Genomic DNA, 22,776 nt, shown 5'->3' with positions numbered 1-22,776 from the left:
TTGATTTATTTGTTCCTTTGTTTGCATTTGAATCCTTCTGCTGCTTCTCCAAGGCTCTGGTATACAATGGTGTTTGACAGCTACTTCATAATAAGGCGCGAGTACTTGTGCCCACAGCATGGGATGTATATCTGTAATACCTGAGCCGAGAGCCCGGCTGGTCCTTAAGCTTAACTTTAAGTTATTTATAAATGTTTCAATTCACTGTTGGGAGGGAGCCAAGTATTCTGGTGGGTCTTTTCCATTTTATAACCTCTGTTGTTGCCTACTCCTTTTACAGCGGTTTAGTTGTCTTTTAGTTTTACGCTATATAATTTCGTTATATACTTGACCTAAATATATTTGTAGCTTATGTCGGTCATCAGTTTTACAGCTTCTATCACCAAAGGTCTATGAAGGATACTATCTGAGCTGCACTTGTGAACAGGCAGGGCCATTGCACTGGCATTCATAAGACATTATACATTTTCTATTTATTTGTTTTTTTGTCTATAGCATTCACAATGTGCCTTTTGTCCATGCAGAACGTAAGATAAAAATACAATGAATAGTGGCCATTTAATAGCCTGGTCGTATCTCCAATAAAGCAACACTGTGATACAGTTTAGAATTCAGTTCATTTGTAATCTTTAGATGTGATTTATTTCTTTATAGAACTGCTAGAACTTATTTGTCACCCAAGTCCCCACCAAGGCCTCCTAAAACGTATTCTCTATTCCAGGATACATGTCCCAGAGTCTTGTCTTTATATCCTCTCTGCCCTTGGTTGCGCAGAGTGCAATTGAGTTCTCATCCAAATTTTCAAAGCATCTGCAAGGAAAGTTGTGTTGTCCTTGTAATGGAGCTTTCATGGTCGCAGAATCAGTGGTGCAGTTACCTTGTCTTTTAAGGCCAAAGGCTAGTTCTTTTCTTTTGTGATGCTTTATCATATTAGGAGACAGTGGCTGGGGTTGTAGTAATTAAAGGTTTATTTAGGTAAATATCTGCTTCTACATCTTTGTTTATCATTAGATTGTGTATGTTCTACATTTGTTGAAAGTTCTGCTCCCTGTTGTTGGTTGGTGGCAGTTGATGGGTTAGGAGAAATTGGAAGGTGAGTAGTTGTTTGTTCTGCTGTTGCGTTAGCTTCATTAACCCCTTCCATGCTGCGCAGATTCCGCCGCTGTGCTGACGGAATCTTGCGCGGGCGTGGTCATGACGGAACGGTTCCGTCATGAGCACAGCTCAACCGTGGCTCATGACGGAACCGTTCCGTCATGAGCACCGAAGGGGTTAAATTCTGACTCAAATCAACGTTTGTGCCAGTGCTTCAAGTAACATTTGAAATTCCAACCTCTGCTCTTTCATCTAGCCAAGTTCTCAGCAAGGGATAAAGCCTTCCATCTTTCTATAGCAAAACGAAATTCTACCACATTTGTCAGTTTCTGTCTGTGCGTAACTTCACCATGCAGATATCGTGCTTTGATGTACTGGTGTGGTTTCAACTCCAGCAGTGTGAAAGTTCTTTTCTGCTTTCCGTTTGTGAGACTTCCTGTGTCTGTTAATTTTTACAGTCCCATATTACAGACCTCTCGTTTTACTGTTTTCAATTTTTGGAGGGCTCTTCCAGCTTCTGTTCATCCTACACCTCGTTCTTAAGATGATCATAGTGTGCCTTCTGCTTGACTGTACCTTGCTTAGCATTCATCTCTCTTGTGTCGATCTCTATGCCAAACCATGAAGTACTATTGAAGAACCCGTTTTGGAGGATCCTTTGTTAATCTGGATGACTGATTTGCTGACTACTCTTTTAGTGATGTTTGGCCTCAAGAGCCATGCAACGCTGCCCTTCATCTAATTGCGACAATATTTTACAGACAAAACTTAGTCGACGTGGGGAGGGAGAATATTACCATTCATCCTGAAAAACTGTATAACTGCATTGTCTCCTTCCTATACTCTCAGCAACTGAGGTGTGCAATTTTCAATTTGAAGTGTTGGCCTTGATTTGTTTCAGGTAGTAGTTCTTCATCTAAATTTTCCTATTGTTTTACTTTGAATCTGACCAAGAACCATTACTTCTGATTTATAAATGTGTGTTTATTAATTTGCTTGGCACTAGGTCACCCCACACCCCCTTCAGCTGGGCTTGTAGATGCAAAGGGACATCTTTCATACCATGGAATTTTTTTGGAGGCAGAAATTGCTTTCTTGTTGTAGTTTTTGATGTATAAATGGAAGAGGATGGAAGCCAGCATGCATCCTTGTTTAACTCTGCACACTTGTAGTTTTATGTTGTTTGACACTCTTCCATTCATTTCTCGCCACTCCTGGCTATAGGTGCATAGTGTAGGTCAAAGTGGTATTTAATTGATGTGAAAACCTACGAATTTCTGCTAAAGATTGTTTTATCAACTTACTGGAAAGGGTAAGAAAAGTAAATATAGGTTGCAGAAAAGTTAATGCTTGTGTTAATCCATACTGTTCCTACATATATAATAAACAAAACGATTTGGTAGGTTACAGAGAGGCTCTTTAGGAAGTCAATGTGAACTGTAGACCTAATGGTTTCCTCTTTAATTTATGCTTCGAGTTTATTCAGGCTAATTCTTGTGAACGTTTTCCAGTTCACGTTGTTTAGACTTATTGGCCTATATGATTAGATATCTGAGCTTGCTATTTTTATGTGAGGACTATTCTGCTCTTTTTACATCATTTAGGGAAATCAATGTTCGTTACAGAGCTGATAAATGTGTCTTTAAAATAGTAACCCACCATCTTCGTAGAAAGAGGGAGACCTGTGAGAGGACCTTATTTGGCCCTGGGTGTTTTCCCGATTGAAACTATGGATTTGCTTGACCAATGTGAGACTCCATAAAAAGATCTTTTGCTCAAGTGTTCCTCTACCCTACTTTTTATTATCCATCTTTGAAGTGGGGGCTACAACTCTGTGTGTTTATTCTTGTTAGCAGGAGTATGATCCTCAGTAAGTCATCGTGATTTGTGATCCTGCAATGCTTCAAAAACGTATGCCTCTTTTGTGTATGGTTTTCTATTCCCCCGGAAAACATGGTTTATGAGGTTTTTGGAGTCGGTTTTTCGTTGTGGCCATCTTGTGTTTCCTACCTCTCTGAATTTTATTTTCGTAGTTCCCTTAGTAAGAGAGGAAATAGGGCCATTGTGAAGACTGTTTGCAATGCTAATTTTCAGTGTGTTTATTATGGTACCACTGTGCTGCATCTCACACTAGAGCACTTTTTTTTCTTTTGCTGAGCATTCTTTGATACTAAATGAGTGATTCCACGAGCTCGTATTAGTCTGTACTTGATGTCCGCTTCTTTGTATCTAGTTGTCAACTTAAGTCTTTTTGCTAGATCAAGAGTCTTAGCGCAAATACCTTTTAAGATTCTCGTTTCACCTGCACATCTCTGTTCTCCCCGATGCATTCTACATATTGATTATGAAGCAATGCAATTTCATAATTACCTCTTCTCTCATTAATTTAGATATTCAGATATTACGAGCACACTGAACCTTTTTTCGGTTATAGCATTTTTAATAGTACTAATCTTTAGTTTTTACGAGCATATTAAGTTCTTTTACCTCCATCATGATAAGCTGGGGTGTCCGTATAGGTGGGGTCAAATGAGTTTCATTTACTCCGAGCTGCTGTAAAATCTGGCTTTTGCATTTCAAACCAGCAAGTCATGGGATACGTTTTGAAAGTCTGCAATAGTCTTTCTGTCAGTTACTCTTCAGCAATCTCCTTCACATTTCCCTATCTTTCTGTTGGGGTAGAAACTCGAATAATGAATATTCCATTTTCCTCAGTACTTAATGTTTCCACAGTCTATTTGTCACTTTCTCTAACAATACTTTGTTTCGGCACTTCACATGTGTGTGTAACATCGTGTCCATGGTGCTGGGGCTTTTGAATTGAATACTAGAGTCCACTGGCGCCAAATAGTTTTTGTTGCTCTTTGTCCCACCTCGGTTTCAAGCCGAGCTCCACAGTTTCGCACCTGTTAGCAGCATATAGATGAGCTTCTTTGGATTGCCAGTTTAACAATGCAATTGTCAAATGATCCAGTACCTGGTCAATGCCACCTAATTTGTTAACTTGGAGAAGTAATGGAACCTTGCACAGCATAAGCAGCATAATCTCTAAATCTTGAATTAATCTGAAAAAGAAAGGTAAGTGCCAAACCAAAGATATTGTGCAGGATTCGTACGGTGTTAAGGTTGGCACGGTTTCTACGAATTTCAAAAGGTGGTGGGGAACTGAGTTCTTCTTTTCTGCGTTGCACGAGAAACTCTGTTTTGGCATGTATATGCTACAGTAGTCTCCAGCTTCATATTGGTTTGTGTGGTCTAAGCAATTTTTGATTTTGTCTTGGTTTGCCTTCTTTTCCAGGCATAGATGTTTCTGAGCATGGGCTGGGTGCATCGACTATTGAGGCTGCCTGTGTTCTGTCAGCTGAACCAATGATAACATTGAGGTGCAGCAATAGATTTGATCCTTTATCTTAGACTTGTAAAGTAATTGTTGTGGTTTCAGTTTCCCTCATGAGACTGAAGCCTGACTGGCATCCATAGAATCAATTGTATTTCACATATTCCTACCATTGTTGTGACATCCCTCTACAAACGTTTCTTTTGAATAATGGAAGGCTAGAGAATGGCTCATAGTTTGATACGAGTCATCTGTTTCTTGTAGAGCGAGGTTATAATTGCTGCTTTCAAATATGTCCAAGATACTTGTGAAATCATGAGAGAGTTTGTTTAGAAAGTTTTAAAGATCCAGCGCAGGCAAACAGACGGACTGGAGTCTGACTTTACTAGCTAATTCTATGGTGGTTGGCAGTGTCCTGTTAAGTATGCAGTGAGATGGAGTTTACACCCTGGATTCATAATTTTTTTCCCACTTTCTGGAATATTGGTGGCTCCCAGATATCGATATTTGACCCATCTGTGCACTTTCACGCTCACTGTATCCGTTCAGTTTACATCGCTTGTGAAGAATCTTATCGATAAAGTACATTTGCTCTGTATGGACTAGTATCTACACATGATTCTGGTTGAACAGTCCAGCTAGGAGGGTCTATCATCATTGCTGTCTTGTAATTTAATTGCTATAATTTCCCATTCTGTGACGTCTCTGCTCTCTTGCTTGCATTCAAGCTTTCTGTATATTGTTGCTATTTTGGCTTCAGTCCATTTCAGTAATTCCTTTTGCTACACAGAGTTGTGGGGTATTTGGGGACTTCCATGACCCCAATCTCTAACCAGAGCCAAATTATAAAATTTTCTCTTTAGTTTGATTTTTCTTGTGCCTGATGATTAATCCAAGAGTAGATATGCCCTGTGAGCATCTCTTAGTCTTCTCTGTAAGTGTTTCAAACAAGTGTGCGACTTTGGCCTGGTAATGTGAAATAGAGAATGCTCAAAACATACTAAAAATATGCTTTTTTGGTACTGAACTTTGGACAGATGTCCAGTATTCCAGAGTATACTTTGAGTAGCCTCTATGTCATTGAATATGACCTCTATAGAACTCCACACTGTACCACTTGCAGTCTGGTATTCCCTGAAACTTTAGCTGGGGAGCAAGAACTGGTGTTCAGTCAGTATCTTGACAATACCCTCCATATGTTATGTACCCAGATATTTCTTAACAAATCTACTATTGCTTTTGACATATCCTGTGCTGTCCAATACAGCACAGCACAACACTTTGTTCCCTCCCCAACTTAAGCATTCTATTCCGTACTCTTAGCGTCTTAGTTCCATCATTTCGCAGGTTTCTATTTTGGTTAATGTTCTATAGGTTTAAAAATTGAACTAGACGTATCAGATATGTTAGTCTGAGAACATCAAAAGTGCGGACTGAGCCTCAACCAAATATGTCACCTAATTCTTGTTGTTTCTGCTTTAATCATTTTCAAAATATTAATGTACCTATCCAATTCCTTGGTTATGGGGTAGGACCACAATGGCAGACCTCGTGTATGGTGTTTTGGTTTTGGATGTCCAAGATATCACTTCTACCAATGCCTATCAATGTCTTAATCTGTTGTGTAAGGTTTCAGACAGTGGTTTGTTGATTGTATTAAGTCCAGCAGCGATATTCTCCTTTCTGCAGTTCTCCGCAATACAGGTTCTTCCATATGCGAATTGGTAAGCCATCCAGTCAAACAGTGCGCTTGCACTTTCAAAACCTTGGCCCTATGCCTCTTTAAAAAAAAATGATTTTTTTCTCCGCTTTTCTAGATTTACCTCCCCATTGATTGATGCAAATGTCTTGTGTGGGATCATCTCGGGTATGCTTAAGATGAAATACAAAAACATGTTAACACCACCATTTAAGACCGTGCCATTCAAACTATAGGAGACAGTGGCAGTATTTTCCAGAAATAAATTGAGCCTCTGGTTGCTGTTGGTGCCTTGCCCACAGTTCCCACTATAGTCCTCATTCTAAATCTGTATACACAGATGTCTAAATATTTCTTTGCTATACAAGGGCAAGAGCTGATCAATTTAAATTTGCTGAAAGGGTACCTAAGGAGTAGGCATGACTTTGTGTTCAATCTTAGCTCAGATAGTTAACCAAACTTGTTGAGTATTTCTATTACAGTTCTGTGTCTTTAAAAGCATTTCCAAGATATAACTTAAGGTCGTCCACACATAGCGAGATTGCATGAATGTGACCGTCTAGCCATATTCCCTATTATGAGCCTCTTTATGCACTTACACATAAATGGCTTCATTTTTAATTTGAGTAAAGGTACGTTGGGGGCACCCTCATCTTGTCCCTCTTAACAAAGGCTAAGTGAGACTCCGACAGTAGGTTCTGAGTTCACAAGTTTTATCGGGGTCTTTTTTTCCTCTCGAATGCAGGCTCCCTCAAGACAGTAAACATACCTTTCCAGTTTAGTGCGTGAATAGATTTAATCAAGTTACTAATTGACAGATAAAATGTGCATCTAATGCTGGGAGAAGTGCATTTTTAGGGAGAAATAATGATGAATCTAGGTGTGTCATACCAGGTCGTACTCTGGACATCCTACTCGCCAAAATCATACCCAATATTTCACAGCCTGTATTTAACAGGGACAACAGATAAGAGTGATGTCAAAGGAATTGCTTTTTGCTTTGGGCAGTGTCCTTCTATTGGCTTCTTCAGTTGTAGGATGTAAGTGGGCCGTGCTCCACAGTGCCACACACATTTACAGCAGGCAGGGGGCTCCCAGTGTCCATAAAGTAGCAAACAATTCGGGGGGGGGTCCATCACTCCCAGGTGTTTTACTGCTAGACAGATTTTAATTGGCAGTTAACCTTTGCTAATGCTAAAAGAATATTGAGCTTATAAGTCTTAGTCCTGAATAACACATTTAGTCTGGTTCTTTCACGTTATTTTGTAGTTCCTCGAAGTGGCAAGATGCTTGTGCATATAGGTTCTTGTAATAGTTAGCTATATGTTGCTCTTTTTTAAAAAAAATTCATGTGGCAATGGGAGTATAGGAAGATTCTGATCTAACAAACCATGTTTTTGGGAAACCAGTGTTCTCGCCCTCTTCATGTTGTTTTGCTACATAGTCTTTGTACTTGAATCTTCTCAGTCTATCAGTTAGCATAGCCCATACAGCATGCTACTGTGTAAGTTGTTTCCTGCTCCCCATTTCAACCATCCCTTTGTTCCAACCATTTCATATCATTTTCATATCGGAAACCTCTTTCTAGGACCAATTTTACACATGTTATTTTAATACACATTTTACTTGTGTACACTATAACACCGTCCCATGGTTATTGACAACTGATACCAAATTTATGGTGAAATATTTCTTTTATAGTTTACTTGAAGGCCATGTCCTATAGGGATGCCTATTGTAGTGGCCACAAAGGGATATATGTGATGTCCCCCCCCCCCCCGCCCCCCCCCCCCCCCACAGTATCGGTGTGTAGAGGTCAGATGATGTCCTGCTTAAATATTCTACTGATGCAATTTGGCCCTGAAGATGTGGAGTAGAAAGGAAATATCCAAACTAACCTGAAGGTCCTCCATGGAGGAATAAGAGTAACCTCTACTGCGTTGGTGGGAGACTATATCTGCTGAGTAGTTTCGCAGCGAAAAGGTAGCTTGTCTCACACTAATATTTGGACAGTGGTGGAAATCCTCCATCAAGATTGGTGTATTGGTGCTGTAAGTCATGTCCCCAGGTTGTTGGGATATGTAGTGTACTGGGTAATTTTGTACTCAATCTTTCAAGAAACTGCAACTTTGAGACATTTGTGATATTGCCAATGTATAGTGGGGAAAGCGTTGGTCTATGGAGGTTGTGCCGGTATCAGCACCGTCATGGGGATCACGACCTCCCTTTCACCCGACCTTTTCATGGCTTGGTCCCCAGCATGAAAAGGTCGGCGGAAAGGCCGTGAAGGGACCACAAAAAGGGCCCCATGACGATTCAGCCCATTGGGGATTGTGGCTGGGGCACATGTTGTGTCCACTACGTCTGCACTGTTGTGCGCGGACTGTGTGCCATGCACGACCTGGTCCAAGGCAACAGTGCGCCCGACGTGCAAGTGGCGCTGCACTACCGTGGCATGTGCTTCGAGCTCTCTTTATGAGCGGAAGCGTTTCGCCGCCGCCGCCAGCCTTGCAGCAACATTGTAATGCAGATGGGGATAGTCGCAGCTCCTCTCATGGTTTGAAACGTCTTTCCAGATAAACAAGTTGTAATTCTGGAATCCAACACTGGATGGCAGGAGAAAGCAGAGCATCATGTGCTTCTGCTGAACCACGAGCAATAAACAGATGCTTACAGGCTAAGTATCATTTCCGTTCATAACTTCTTTCTTCTTGTCCAAATATTTAGTGCTGATTGTACTTTTTTAAATAAAAGTAGTTGATGCTGAACGATTTTCTGATTTGGTGACTGATTGTTATAACATTTTTAGTCTGCGTTTTAATGTGTAATTTTGTGCAATCCCATCTTGACATGCCTGTTTTGTAGGATCTTTTGCACAGAAGGACACGGGCTCTTTCTGATTATGAAAATTCCAATAAAGCCCTGGATAAAGCCAGATTAAAAAGCAAAGATGTGAAGCAGGCAGAGTTGTACCAGCAAGAGTGCTGCCAGAAGTTTGAGAAACTTTCTGCATCTGCAAAGGAAGGTGAGAATCTTTCATTAACATATTTTCTTTTCCCAGAATTGTTTCCAAGTTCAACTGTGTTTAAAGGTAAGTAAAAAAAAATATATATTTTACATATTCTTTCGAATGCTTTTGTGGCCATTGAAACAATGTTTCATGCCCTCATGGCAGTACTGGTGGCTGTGCTCATCCTGTAACGTGCACTTGCATTCTGCATTCTTCATTTCTGCAAAACTGATTTACTTCTAGAATTGGGAAGTACCGTAGCTGGCGCATTATCACATTTTCTAAAGAAGGCTATAGCAGTAGCTATGCTATTACACATACCGCGCCCACACACGTGGTCTAGGTTCCCAAAGCCCATTTTGCGCTCATTGTTGGATGATTGCATGCCATTAGCTCTCTACCTGAAAGCCTGGGAATGTAGGCTGTCTTCTTTTTTAACTATTCTTTAGACTCTTATTTAGATGCTTACAATGTGTCATATTAAGGCTTTTCCAGGATATATAAAAGTATTTTAATTTTGTAGAACCTACCTACCTGTCTGTGGTCTGCAGTGCTGCATTTTGTCCTCGTAGTCCTTTCTGTGAGAAGGCCGTGCACAGTGATTTAACAGTCTATCTTTTGGTCTCAAATTCAAAGATTTTGATATCTCCATCAGCTCAGTTGAACCACTCGAGTAAAGCTCAGCAGAAGCATCTCGCACCCTCATACCACAACACTGCATCATAGCTGTCTAAGTGAATAATGGACTACCCACCTGAACAAAAGGAAATTCATGCACATTAGTCACCACAAAGGTCCTCATCTTGCCAACTCACTTTACGGTAACCTTAACCTACACCGCTATTACAGAAATAAATCTTTATCAACTCTCCTCTAACTACATAATTACACTTATCAAACAACATATTCAGCGAGTGAATAGGCCAAAGAACCATATGAATAGGCGCCTGCTTAAGAAATACTTCTAGTAGGGGGGAGTAATACAAATGTAGGAACATAAGATAACCATGCTGGCTTAAGAAAAGATAACCAAAGCCATTATTCAATGTGTTCTGCCCCTTGTGTATGTTATCTGCTGCTAAGTTATTTTTGTAGTAGTTCACCCCGCTATGCCTTTTAGTACTTCTGTTGTGATCTACCCAGGGGTACTCTTTGGGTCTATAAGCTCTACTTGAGATGCCGGTTTGGGCTCAAGCTTTGGTTGGTCCAAGGAGTTCTCTGAGCAGAACTCCAGTAGAATCCCTAAAACATGGGCGTGTTAACTCATGCATCCATTGTAGGATACCGTTTTGGGACTGTGTGACTCTTGGTGTTTTTGTACTGCCCTCACTGGATATGCCACACGCTTAGAGTGAGTTGTCCAAATCACTGTGATTTAGAGACATTACAGCTTACCCCAGTATCAGACTACTATTGCAGTGCGTCAGGGGCCTGTCAGTAACTTGCTGTTGCCAAAATCCAAGTAATGGAGTGAAAGACAAGTGGTACTGGTCCTGTTTTGGTACCTTTAGTCCAGATGCTGCTGTTGGATCTTGTATCATCAGACTAGCCCGCAAATTGACGCATCCTTCATGTTCTGAGGCTCAAAACTACTATCCGGTCCAACTAGCCCTCAAACGCTCTTCACCCATAATGACTTGAATAGTTTCCATAGTCCTTAATTACAGAAGCGCACGCATTTGCTTTCTTTGCTCAGAACTTGGGTATGTTGGGGTAAGCCTGGTACTTGATTTGAGCCAGGCATTGTCGTGGGGGCCCACCAACAATCATTTTTGGAGGCCCGCACTTACTTTTCCTCCAGACTTCGGCCCAGAGCAAAAGAGTGAAATATACAAGTAAGAAAAAGATGGGAAAAGACTTGACGGAGGAGTAAGAAGAGACCTGCAAGAGTGAGATAAAGAGGCAGAGTGTGTCTGGTATCGATTAAAGAGACATGAGGAGGAATTCAGAGTAAGCAGCCAAGGTTTTCAACCAGACAACATGAAGTAGCATGGACTGCGAGGTTCTGAGCAAAGCTTTCTGCCCTTGCACTATGTTTACAAATTAAGCAGGGGTGTGGGAGTGGTGTGGCCCTTTAGCTTAGTCGCCTGGCATCTGAATCCATCATTTAAGACCGTAACCAAAAGATTCCTTGTGGCCTTCCGGTTTTGGCCTCAAGGGGGCTTTTAACATCACAGGATAGTTGTTTAGGCCAAGGTACTTTGACATTGCACTCATATCTGTAAAAGTTGGACTTCTCTTACAGGCAACTGTGAACTTCCATGTCTTTTATGCTTCTAATGTTATGAATTTATTAGTCTAATACCTGTGATTGCATCCCAACTCCCTGAAATCTCTTGAATTCCCAAGCTCCTGGGCAACCTGTGCTTTGTACCCGGAGTTAGGCACATTAGAGTTTTGGAAAATGGTGGTTTGTTCCAGGTGCACGTCGGAAGAGGAAGTTGATGAGAAAGAAAAGCATTTCCAAAGCATTTGAGTCAGAGTGAAAGAGTTCCGACATTCCAGTGAATTTCTGAGATCGGCAACAATAAGTATCAGTTATCTTACAATAGTGGTTAACGATCCCATAGGATGTGAATGTGGACTTAACAAATACTCCAGTTAGGTTTATACTTCACCCAGGTTACCAGTGGGCACATTTACTATGTCATCCTAGAGTCAAAGCTCTCTATCTGTGCACATGCATGTATGTGCACATGCCCTTTTTCGAAGGGAGGGAGGGTGGTGGGAGGACAGCATTCCATTTTCATCTACATTTTTCAATGTTTTGTCCTCGTTGGAATGGCAAATTATCTTCATCTAGAGCATGGACGAAGCTGGTAACATCCTATATTCTCACACGGTTACACCCCTTTTCAGAGCTCCCCCAAACCACTAGTAGTGTTGACTCAACTATAGGGTCTGGCCTTACTTATCCCTCTGGTCTTCCTACTGAAAATTTATTCTCATTTACATCTGCTACAGATGGCAACCACCAGCGCCGGACAGAGCTTTGCCGATAGGTTGAATAGCAGCCCCACGCCATGACTCCGGGCCATTTGCACTTTCAGGAGGGTCGCTATCCACATGCCAGAGTCACACCTGACTCCTTACACGCTCCCTTTCATTCTGGATACATTGCATTTCCACACCTGTAGTCCAGGATATTCAGGCTAGGACCCAGATGTTTCAGCTTTAATCTGCGATCTCACCAGATCTCTCCCACAGTCAATGTGAGGAACTCACGCTTTTTTTTTAATCAACAAAGTTGTTAATTTACACTCTCAGTTGCTGCGCAAAGGCTCACATGGAGTACAACTGGACAAGGCTGACCCTCCTACCTGCCTTGATCACGCGCACATTCTATTTTTTGTTTTCACGTATGATGATGTGGAATGGATAGAGACAGTCACATTGTTAATGTTGGAGTGTCTCTTTGCCAAAAGATATTGACGCACTATATATGTTGTTTGTCATCTTTTTTGTTTTTCACAGATGGAGTGAATTCATTTACGGAACGACACATTTTAATAAGGAGCAGCTATCTGCCCTTACTGCATGTTAGTATAGGGAACTTCTCCCCCCTTTTTTCCTCATCTTACAGGGGGTACAAGCCCTGATGAATGTCCGTGCACCCTTTATGGGGCATTAGGGACAGAAGCATGTTGGCAATAGGGTCCTAGGACCTTAATATGCCTAGAAACCCTCTTTTCTATTTTTTAACATCAGTGGCAAATCCAAGAATAAAGGTAAACTGGGGTTTGACGCAGATTTTTAATCTTTAAACCCCCTGGCCAAAAATCATCTCATTAAGTGCTCCCTGAAATATTGGTCGAGCCCACCCTGACCTTTAGGCGTCGGGGTGTCCCGATGATGAAGCATGACACCACTAGGGTGTGTGAGGGAATATAATAACAAAAGGACTTGCTTCCTTCCCCACGCCTAGGTGGTGTTATTTACTTCAAATAGGGCATACCATCATCTGAGTTAGCAGCAGAGTCTTCATTGTTTACTGGTCCATCGTGGGAGTACTCATAGTGATTTAGTGACCCTCCTACTAACCGACAGAACCCCAGGCTTAAGTATGTAGCTGATTTCTTACACAGTGCCAGCCCCCCACTTAAACTAGATTCCTGGGCCCCGCTTGAGGCTGCTGGTAAATCCCACTTGATGTTATACATGGACTCTGAAGTGAGATCTGAAGTTCTGATGGGCGCAGCACCAGGGGAACCTCCCCGACCTGGTCCAGATTTTGAAGGAGACTGCAAAAGATCTGGAGCTTACTGCGGTTTTGTCAGCGGTAGACCATTCTCTTCCCCACCCAGAGCTGACAGTGGTGATTGATGCACCACTTCTGTGTTGGGGCAGTCATTTGGGTGAGGAGATCTGAGCACTCCTGCAGAATCTCAGCTCCATATCAACCTTCTGTAGCGGAGAGTGGTCTGCTTGGCATTAAAAGATTTCCTCTGATCTATCAGGGGCATGCTGGTTATGATATTCACAGACAACATTAACACCATGTGGTATTGCAACAAACATTGCAGGGTGGGGCAGACCCTGTATCAGGTGACTGCTCCTCTGGACTTGGCTGGAGTTGCAGGACATCTTCCTGGTTGTACAGCACCTGACAAGCTCATTGAAAGCCAGTGCGGGTGGGCAAACTCGGCTGTCAATGCCTTGTGGATCGAGAATGGTGACTCTATCCAGAGATGGCATGAGGTCTCTCTTCCAAGAATGGGGAGCACCTTGGCTTGATCTGTTCACTACCACAAAAAACACTCTGTTCCAGTACATTGGCGTTTCCAGAGCAACTCTTGCTCGAAGACACGTTCTGTCTCAAATGGGATTCAGGACTCCTTCACACCTTCCCGCCGATAACACTCCTGCCCAGAGTTCTCAAGAAGATCTGGACTAACCAGGCCCAAGTCATCTAGTGGCTCCAAATTGGGCATGGAGTGTATGTTATCCCGAACTTCTGTGCATGAGAATCGACCTCGGAACATGCGGCCCCATCGGGATGATCTCATATTGCCACAACAGGGGAGAGGGTCATGCACCTGAACCTGCGCACACTCCACCTTTATGTAATGAGATTGAGTGCAGTTGAGGGCTTTCGATCTTCAGAAAGCCTGGGCTTTCATCCTGGCAGCCCTCCGCTAAAACTGTAAGAGCCTGTCACTGGGATAAGTTTGTGGCCTAGTGTTCCTCACATCATATGGTCCCCATTTCTGCACCACTGTCGGAGGTGTTGCTGATTGATCTATCTTTTGCCCAGCAAAGCCTTGCACTGGGCACTGTTACAGTTTACCGAGTTGCTGAAGCTACCCTCTCTTTTCATGTCATCGTTTGGGACTTGTTTTCTGAAAAGTGTACAACACTTGTTCCCTCCTACTCCTTTCCTGATGCCCCAATAGGACCTCGGTCTGGTCCTCGCATTTTTCATATGCTCCCCTTTCAAGCTTCTGCGCAGCTGCTCTTGGCTATCAAAATGGTCTTTCTAGTGCCCATTACATAGGCCAGGAGAGTCGGCGAGCTTCAAGCCCTGTGGGTTTACCCTCTGTACACCAGTATTTTTTCCTGACAAAACTGGCCCTTCAGACACGAGCCTCCTTCCTGCTGACAGTTGTCACCCCATTTCATGTTGGTCAGAGTATCGCTCTGCCTACTTTTTTTTTTTTTTTTTGCTCAACCTCATCCTTCTAAGGAGGATGAGAAACTCCAGGCTCTGGACCCGTAGAGAGCTCATACACCATTGGGTGGACGATCAGTTCTTCATCTGTTTCACTAGAGCGAAAAAGGGCATGGCTGTGCCTCGATTGATTGTACTCTGCATTAAGATCTGCTACACAAAGTAGCCTCCTGAGGGATTGGGGCCCATTCCACCAGAACCAAGGCTGCTACCACTGCGTTGACATGTGGGTTACCTATCCTGGACATCTGCCAAGCCGCTATGTGGGCATCACTCCACTCCACATGTCCACAAAATGCTATTGCTTGTACAGTCTGGTCTGTAGAGACTAGTACTTTGCCCATTCAGACTCCAGGATTTTCTAGTTTGGCACCAGTTATTAGACCCACCTCCAGGGAGGGTATTGCTTGGATATCTATTCTAAGGTGAGGAATCTGCGGTTAGAAGTCTCTATCAGAATAACAAGTTGCTTACCTTTGGTTTTGCCTTGTATGGTAGAGACTCTAACTGCAGATTCCTCACTGACCTCATCCTCCCGCTGTGCAAACTGGGCTCTTCACTTTTAAGATCCAATCAGACATTGCACACTGGCCAAACATTGGTTTTTACATCGCTCTTCGTTTTTGACGGAGTCATGAAAGAAACTGAAGTCCTCACAATGGGGTACCGCAACGCCATTTTAGGTGTAGACGATGCCAACGCGGAGATGATAAACACCAGCACCACCTACCAGAGAGCAGAGGTACTGCTCAAGATTTTCCTTCCAGATTCAGTCTTATGCTTAGGAAATATTCTAAGGTGTGGAATCTGCAGTTAGTCTCTACCAGAAAAGGTGTTACTGAAGGTTAGTCATTTGTTTTTTAGAGTGCGTGTTCGTAACATCAGGATATCAGTTTTTATGCTGTAGGAGCAAAGTGGAGAATTCGCTGATATGGAGTTTCTCTTTAGATCTGGGCTGGCAGCACAGCTGCTGCTCGATCTTGTGTGTGAAACAAAAAAGAGGTGTCAGAAATACTGTTGAAAGAGGGGTTTTAGGTGAGCCCTCATGTTGACTACCTTGACTGCATCATTTGATTGGGCAGAAAGTGTTGTGCTTCCAATGAAAAAGAGTTCTTGCATTGCACTTTTAAGTGTGTGCAAAAGCTGAGGCTCTGTACAGCAGCTCAGAGTTGATCTTGAGGAGAAGCCAAAACAAGCATCAAGGCCATGTCTGTTTATTATGAAACGTTATGGCAAAGGCAGTGAGCCTGATAGTTATTGTGAAAAGCATTTGTGAAAGCCAATGGTTATTTATGGGTAGATTTGTTATTTCACTGTGTTAAAGGCTGTTAGGAGGTATTTTTGTTAAATGGAATCTCGCAGATTATCACAGTAGGCACATGGTTTGGTTTGTTACTCCCCATGAAAAATCCTGAGGGATGAAGATTTGCTCAAAAAGAATCTATTTGAAAAAACAAAAAATTGCAAACTTCTCACCAGAATACCAGATAATGAAAACACTATTTGCATTGCAAGCATTATATATTATTAGATCAATAATACAACTGACAAGCTCTCGTGCAATTTAGGCTTGGTTTGCCTCTCCTATGGCAGTTCTAGGTAAGTCCTTTTAAGAATATTTTATATTGTTTTAGCTATTGTAACTTTGTACGTATTTATAACTTTGACTGTATGCTTGATGATGGCCTTGTGTAAAAGATTAGGTGCAATACAGTAGCCTGGGTGAGATACGGCAACATACCAATGATAAAAGCTTTAAGCCAGGTTGGTTCATTGGAACCATTTCTGTTAGATGCAATAGGTCTGACCTGTTCAATATGAAAAATGACAATAAAGGCAGTAGGTCTGGTTTGTTCATTATGAAAAGCATATGTTAGTCAGTAGGACATTAATAATGGTTTTCTTATTATACTGTGTAAAACCTTTTAAATAGGTATAGTGTTAGATGGAATCTTGAATAAAACTGTAGTAGACAAGGTTTTGATGTTGGTCACTCCCCTCTGAAAATCCTCCAGGTAGAAGATTTGCACTTGGATAATCAAGGTGACCCGATCTTAGGACACATTGGACATTGTTTTGCTAACAATAATTTTGTACATATTTTGTAATCTTATGATTGTATGTTTGAAGGTTACTTAGCATGGAAGGTTATGCTCAATACTGTAGCCCTGAGTTTGATATGGGATGAAGCTAGTCATACACTCTAGGCCTGCTCCATACATTGGGAACAGTTGTGTTGTATGCTATAATTCTTATCTGTTTATAATGACAATAGGCCTCACTTAATTATGGTGAAAAGCATTTGTTAAAGACAGTGTGCCACTATGCATGGATTGTTAAAGCCTTTGCTAAGATTCTGCACACTTGACTCCAGAGACTAACTTTCAAAGAGCTTTTCCACCTGTTTATAGGTATTTTGTTATATTGAATTTCACAGACTACTGAACTAGGGAAGGGTTTTGGTATTGATTACCCACTTAGACAAACCTTCGTATAGAGAATCTGAACTGGGGTAATTCTTGATGGATCCTTTTAAGAGAACATGACAGGCTTACTTGTCTACCAGAATCTTGTAGTCAAAACAAGTAGATAAATATAAACATACAAAGAAGGTTTTTCGGGCCAACCCTTTTCTGCTATTGCTTTTATCGGGTGTAGTTTGTGCTCTGCTTCTGTCTAAGGCAGTCTACAGCATGAGACAGTGAATAAGCAGACTTTAGCCATGTGCGCTAATGTCCCAGATAGATATATATATATATATATATATATATATATATATATATATATATATATATATATATATATATATATATATATATATATATATATATATCCTACTGGCGACTAGTGGGGCACTCCGGTCAGCTCCTGTCTTAAAAGTTTCGGGGTGATTCGCCAAGCGGGGGCCGAGAAAAAAGGGGGGGGGGTTCCCAAAACATGTTTTCTCCATGTTATTTTCCATAGGAAACTTCCAAACTGCTGAACGGAATTGCACCAAATTTGGCAAAAAGGTAGCCCTTGGTTCAGAAAGAATGAAGAACGGATTTTAAAGCAGAAGACACATATTTTACCCTTTGTGGGTTGGAATTATCACCACATAAGAAAAGAATATACTAAAGATTGTAGAGCCTTGAGAAAGTCGCAGGACGACTTCCCAGTGTATGCGACGAAACATGTGTCGGCTGAAGAGAAACTATAAGAACAAAGAAAGAAAAACAAGAAACTCAAAATACTGTGTTAATATTAATGCATGCAATGTGCAGATAAATGTTTAGATACACTACAGACGTGTGCTGAGGATTTCCTTTGTGTATTCAGTGGCCTTGGCCGCAATTTTGGGGAGGTTGGTGGTTCTCCTCACCTTACAGCACCATTCAGAATTTAGGATCTATTGAAACTAATATATGTGCGATTTTCCTGAGTGGCGCCGTTTTGCCTAACTCAATACCACTGTCCGTTCAAAGGTCTACATCATAAAAGGACAAACTCATTTTGGTTGTAGGCATGGGGAGATTAAGTGATTTGACCAGAATCACAGAATGTCAAGCTGAAGCAGAAACTCCAACTTGGTTCCCCAGTTGCAAAGTCTGCAGCTCTGGAAGTAACACCACATTCTCTCCCCTAAGCGTAACATTTAATCAAGTGGTCAACTGGATAAAAAAAAATAAAGATAAAAAATAATTTAAAAGTGCGTTGTTGCTATTTGAGAACTTAGAAAATATGTCCTAATTTTAGTTTTTTAGAGCACTAACCATAGTTTCTATGCAAATAAGACCCTCTCATTTCTATAATTTCGAAAGGAAATGTTTTAGGTATTACAGATTTGATTACATCAAGATGATGTCAGGCGTGCCACACTTTTGTAATAAATATAGTATGTTAGCTATCTAGTTGTTCATTAGGATACTGTTGGGAGGCAGAGGTCAGGAGCACGGACTCTGAAAAGTGAAGGCAGGTAAGAGAGTTCAGAGGCAACAATTGGACCACACTGGGCAGGCAGGAAGAGCAGTGGCAGCACAACATGGAGGGCAGTGGAAAGGCTGGGCATGGGCAACAAACCAACAATGCAGGACAGGCAAGAGAGGCTGTGGCAATATAATAGATCATTGAGGGCATAGGGAAGAGGCAGTGGTAGTACAACCATACATTCCAACAGAGCCGATTCAGACAGAAAACGCCCAATGTTTTTAAGCCCAAAAGGGCTTGATTTTATCTGTCTCTTGTCTACAATCTCCTCTTTTTCTGCAAGTCAATGGGAAAAGTCAATTCCCCAGTTTGTTTTTCAAAATGTTAGCAATTATGGTACATTGAATCATGGAAGGCAGAAGGAATTGGGGTAGGGGCATGGACTCTGTTAACAGAGGACAGGAGGGACATGGACAGGTGCACCAAACTGACCTTACAGGGCAGGTATCAGGGTTTGCAGCAGCACAATACACCACACAGGACATGCGGGACGGCAGTGCAGCACAACAAACGATGGAAAACAATAGGGAGGGGACAGGACCATGCACATGGACAACAGCGAACAGGGGAAAGAGGCAATGGCAGCAAGCTGACCATACTGGACAGACAGGAGAGAAAGCTGCAGCATAACGGACCATAAAGGGCAGGAGGGAGGGATCTGGGGCATGACAATAGAACAGACAAGCCAGGAGGGAGGGAATGGGAGTCTGCACATGAAAAGGGAGGGCAGAGGGCAAGGGGGCAGGGCAGGAGCAGCAAGCTGACCATGGAGGTCAGGCAGGATAGGCACTAGAAGCAAAACACACCATGGATGGCAACAGTGAGACTACAATGGCATACACACAGACCATGGAGGGAAGGTGGGAGGTGGGAGGGGGTCAGGGGCAGCTAGCTGCCCACACAGGGAAGGTGGGAGGGCTGTGGCAGCACAGAAGACCAGGCATGGCAAACAAGAGTTAGTGGCAGCACAATTTGGCCATGATAGGCAAGAAGGAGGGTGCGGAGGCATGCACAAAGGATAATGGAGGTTATAAGGGAGGGGAAGGTGCTGGGCACAGACAGAGTCCAGGGGAAGGAGCCTCACAACAGACCACACAGTGCAGGCAGGAGGAGCAGTTGCAGTTCAACAGACCAGGGAAGGCAGAAGGATGTGGCAGTAAAATGGACCATGGAGGATAGGAGGAAGGGTATCTGGGCATGGAACATGGACAGGCAAGGTGGAGGTGGCAGGGAGAGGTCACAGTCATCTGGCAATGCTAGGCATGTGGGAGGGAAGTGGCAGCTCAACAGAAAACTCAGAGTAGATTGGAGGGGCAGGTCCATGGAACGTGGTGGGCAAAAAGGATGGATCAGGGGCATGCACACAGACATCGGAGGGCAGGGGGAAGGAGAGTAGGGGCAGCAAGCTAAGCACAGATGTTCAGCAGGAGGGCAATGATGGGCAGAAGAAGTGGACTGGGACATCATGCTAAATGGAGGGCAGTGGCAGCACATCAGACCATGCATGACAGGAGGGAGGAGGCTAGTTCATGGATTCAGACAACAGAGGAAGGTAGAAAGTGGATGGGGGAGCAAGCTAACTGTTCAGAGAAGGCAGGAAGGCCAGTGGCAGAACAACGACCACACAGGGCTGTTATGAGGGAGCAGGGGCATGGATGGCAAGGAGGAGGGGCGGCAGGACCCGCAAGCTTGGGTAGGGGCAGCACAATGCCAGGCCAGGCCCTGCTTCCAGCTCCCCACCATCCATTGTGATAGGCATCTTACTTGACATTTAAAAAAACTAACAATTCGCTGAAACAAACAAAGATTATAGGGACTTTGTATTTAAACTCTGATTTCACTCGTACAAAACCACTGAAATTCAGCAGTTATAGTTACCTGAGCTAACTAAAATTTACGCCCGCAATGCACTGCTTATGACCTCAGACATTACATCATTCATGACATAGTCAGTAACATCACTCATGACATCTCAAATGAGCTGTGAATGGAACTATAATCACTAGAACTTTATTTAGGGATAGTGTGAATATCCACACCCCTTTTTATTTCTTTACTTTTGTGTAAGAACCTCTATAATATGCAACGTGCCCAGATCAATATGGCCGAAAGCCGTTCACTTTAAAGTAATTTGTAGTCCTTTTTTATTGTGAGAAGTTGGCCTGGCATATGCTGTCCACTAGTTATAGGGGACACCTTGCACCAGTCCAATTCGACTCTTAAGGTGATAGGTTAAAAGACAACCTTTAAAGAAAGCTATCCTAGTGGAAGCTGTGGAGAGCAGCCTTCAGGCTAAGTCTTGAAGGAGTGTTAAGCTTATTGTTTTACCATGGATAACCTCTTGAATGACCAAATGAAAGAGTAGTCCACACAGGTATATATTCAAAATATATGTATTTATTCTAAGAACAAATCCCACTAGTCTCTGGTGAGGCTGGAGGTAAAGATACAATTAAATGAAGCATTTATAATCACAATAAATAGCACTAAAATCACAGGGCCCCGGGGGGGGGGGGGGGGGGGGCAAACCATATATTAAAAAAGTGGTATAAGAACCACGACAGTTCTGCAGACAGTGCCTAGGGCACTTAGGATCGCTGGCCCCTTGCGAAACCACCTAAGGTAGTGAGGAAGGGGAGCGTTTGCAGTGATTCAACTACAGTCTGGATCCCTGTTAAAACCTATGGGTAATGTCGCGGTCGGAAAATGCAATAATCTAGACACTTCTAGCAGGAGTTCAAGTTCAGGAGTTTTAAGTTAAGCTCTTGGAGGGCCCACACCCACGTTAGTACCGAGGTACCACTGTTACCTGCCCCAGGGAAGCCGGGTGCATAGGTTGTTTTCGGGTCGATGTCTCGATTTCTATGGAAAAACGTGAAGAACTGCTGCTGGCGAGAAGCGTCGTCTATGTCGTGCAGATTGAAGATGTAGATCTTGAAGGAAAGGACCTGAAAGCAGAGGGGACAGAGTCTGGGTCACTAGGCAGTGACCAGGGGCCTTTGGAGAAAGAGCCCTTCGATGTCGAGTGCTTCCAGGTTGAAGACGGGTAGCTTGGATCAGCAGCCACGGGGTCCAGGAGGCTTCAAGGAAGGCCAGCTGCTGGAGGGCGACTGTCCCACGAAGGATGAAGGTCGTTGCGGTGTTAGTGTCCGGATTGGATCCACTAAGCCTTGGCAACCGCAACCCACGCAAGAATCAAGAAACAGCTACGGTGCAGACCCACGAGGTCTGAGCGAGGTCTCCAGCGAGGAGACTGTAGAGCAGGCCTGGAGCAACCAGGGGAGCCCTTGAAAGTAAAGATTGACCTCCGCCAGGGCCCACCAGTCGAGAGACAAGGGACCGCAGGAGGCAGCAATTTGGTGTGCGTGAAGATGCGCCCACGGGTCGCCGGAGTGGGCTGGGGCGTCTATCTTTGGCACAGGTGATGCTGAGAGGTTGGCTCAATGATGGGCCAAAGCACAACTTCCCCACTCGTCTGGTTCGTGTGCTGGGCAAGAGGTGGCCGGTGTCCTGGGGTATTGGGTATCTCGGCACCCACGGGTCCACGGTGCTCTACTTTGCTGTGCACACTCACTGGCCTCTGGGATGCTTGGGAACCCACCTCAGGTTAGGCAGAAGTCTTTGATGTCCGTAGGAGCAGCGGAGTTCCAACCGGGTCACTTGCAGTGTTTCAGGTGCCTGCCAAGCAGGGGGGTAACTCCTTTACCCCAAGGGAGATTTCTTCATTCAGCTGAGCGGCAGCTCATCAAAGTTTCAAGTCTTTGAATCAGAGTTCTCGTCCAAGATTAATCTGAGGCTCTGGGGACCCTGCACCCACCTTTATCCAGGGATTAGGGGAGTCTCTAAATCAGAGCCCACCAATGGGAGTTCAGGCGGGAAAGGGTGATACACCCTCTCCCCTTTGTGTGTTTCCCGCCGGGGCAGGGGACAGGATGCCCCTGAACTGGTCTGAGCTGGTGTATGCAGAAGTAGGCACTGGAGGAGCCTACGTGCAAGTTTGA

At 43.3% G+C, this 22,776-nt stretch overlaps 1 protein-coding gene across 1 annotated transcript in view; it reads left to right on the top strand.

Moving 5' to 3' along the window:
• SNX5 (sorting nexin 5) overlaps positions 1-22,776 on the top strand; it is a 317,483-nt gene that overhangs the window by 261,494 nt on the left and 33,213 nt on the right. The window contains exon 12 of the mRNA XM_085611758.1: positions 8,997-9,156. Coding sequence (XP_085467884.1) covers positions 8,997-9,156 — 160 coding nt within the window. The remainder of the gene's footprint in view (positions 1-8,996; positions 9,157-22,776) is intronic.

The sequence above is a fragment of the Triturus cristatus genome, chromosome 6 (genome assembly GCF_964204655.1).
Source record: "Triturus cristatus chromosome 6, aTriCri1.1, whole genome shotgun sequence".
Taxonomy (NCBI): Eukaryota; Metazoa; Chordata; class Amphibia; order Caudata; family Salamandridae; genus Triturus; species Triturus cristatus.
The sequence above is the reverse complement of the archived record's forward strand: the minus strand, read 5'-3'. Positions and strand labels throughout refer to the sequence as shown.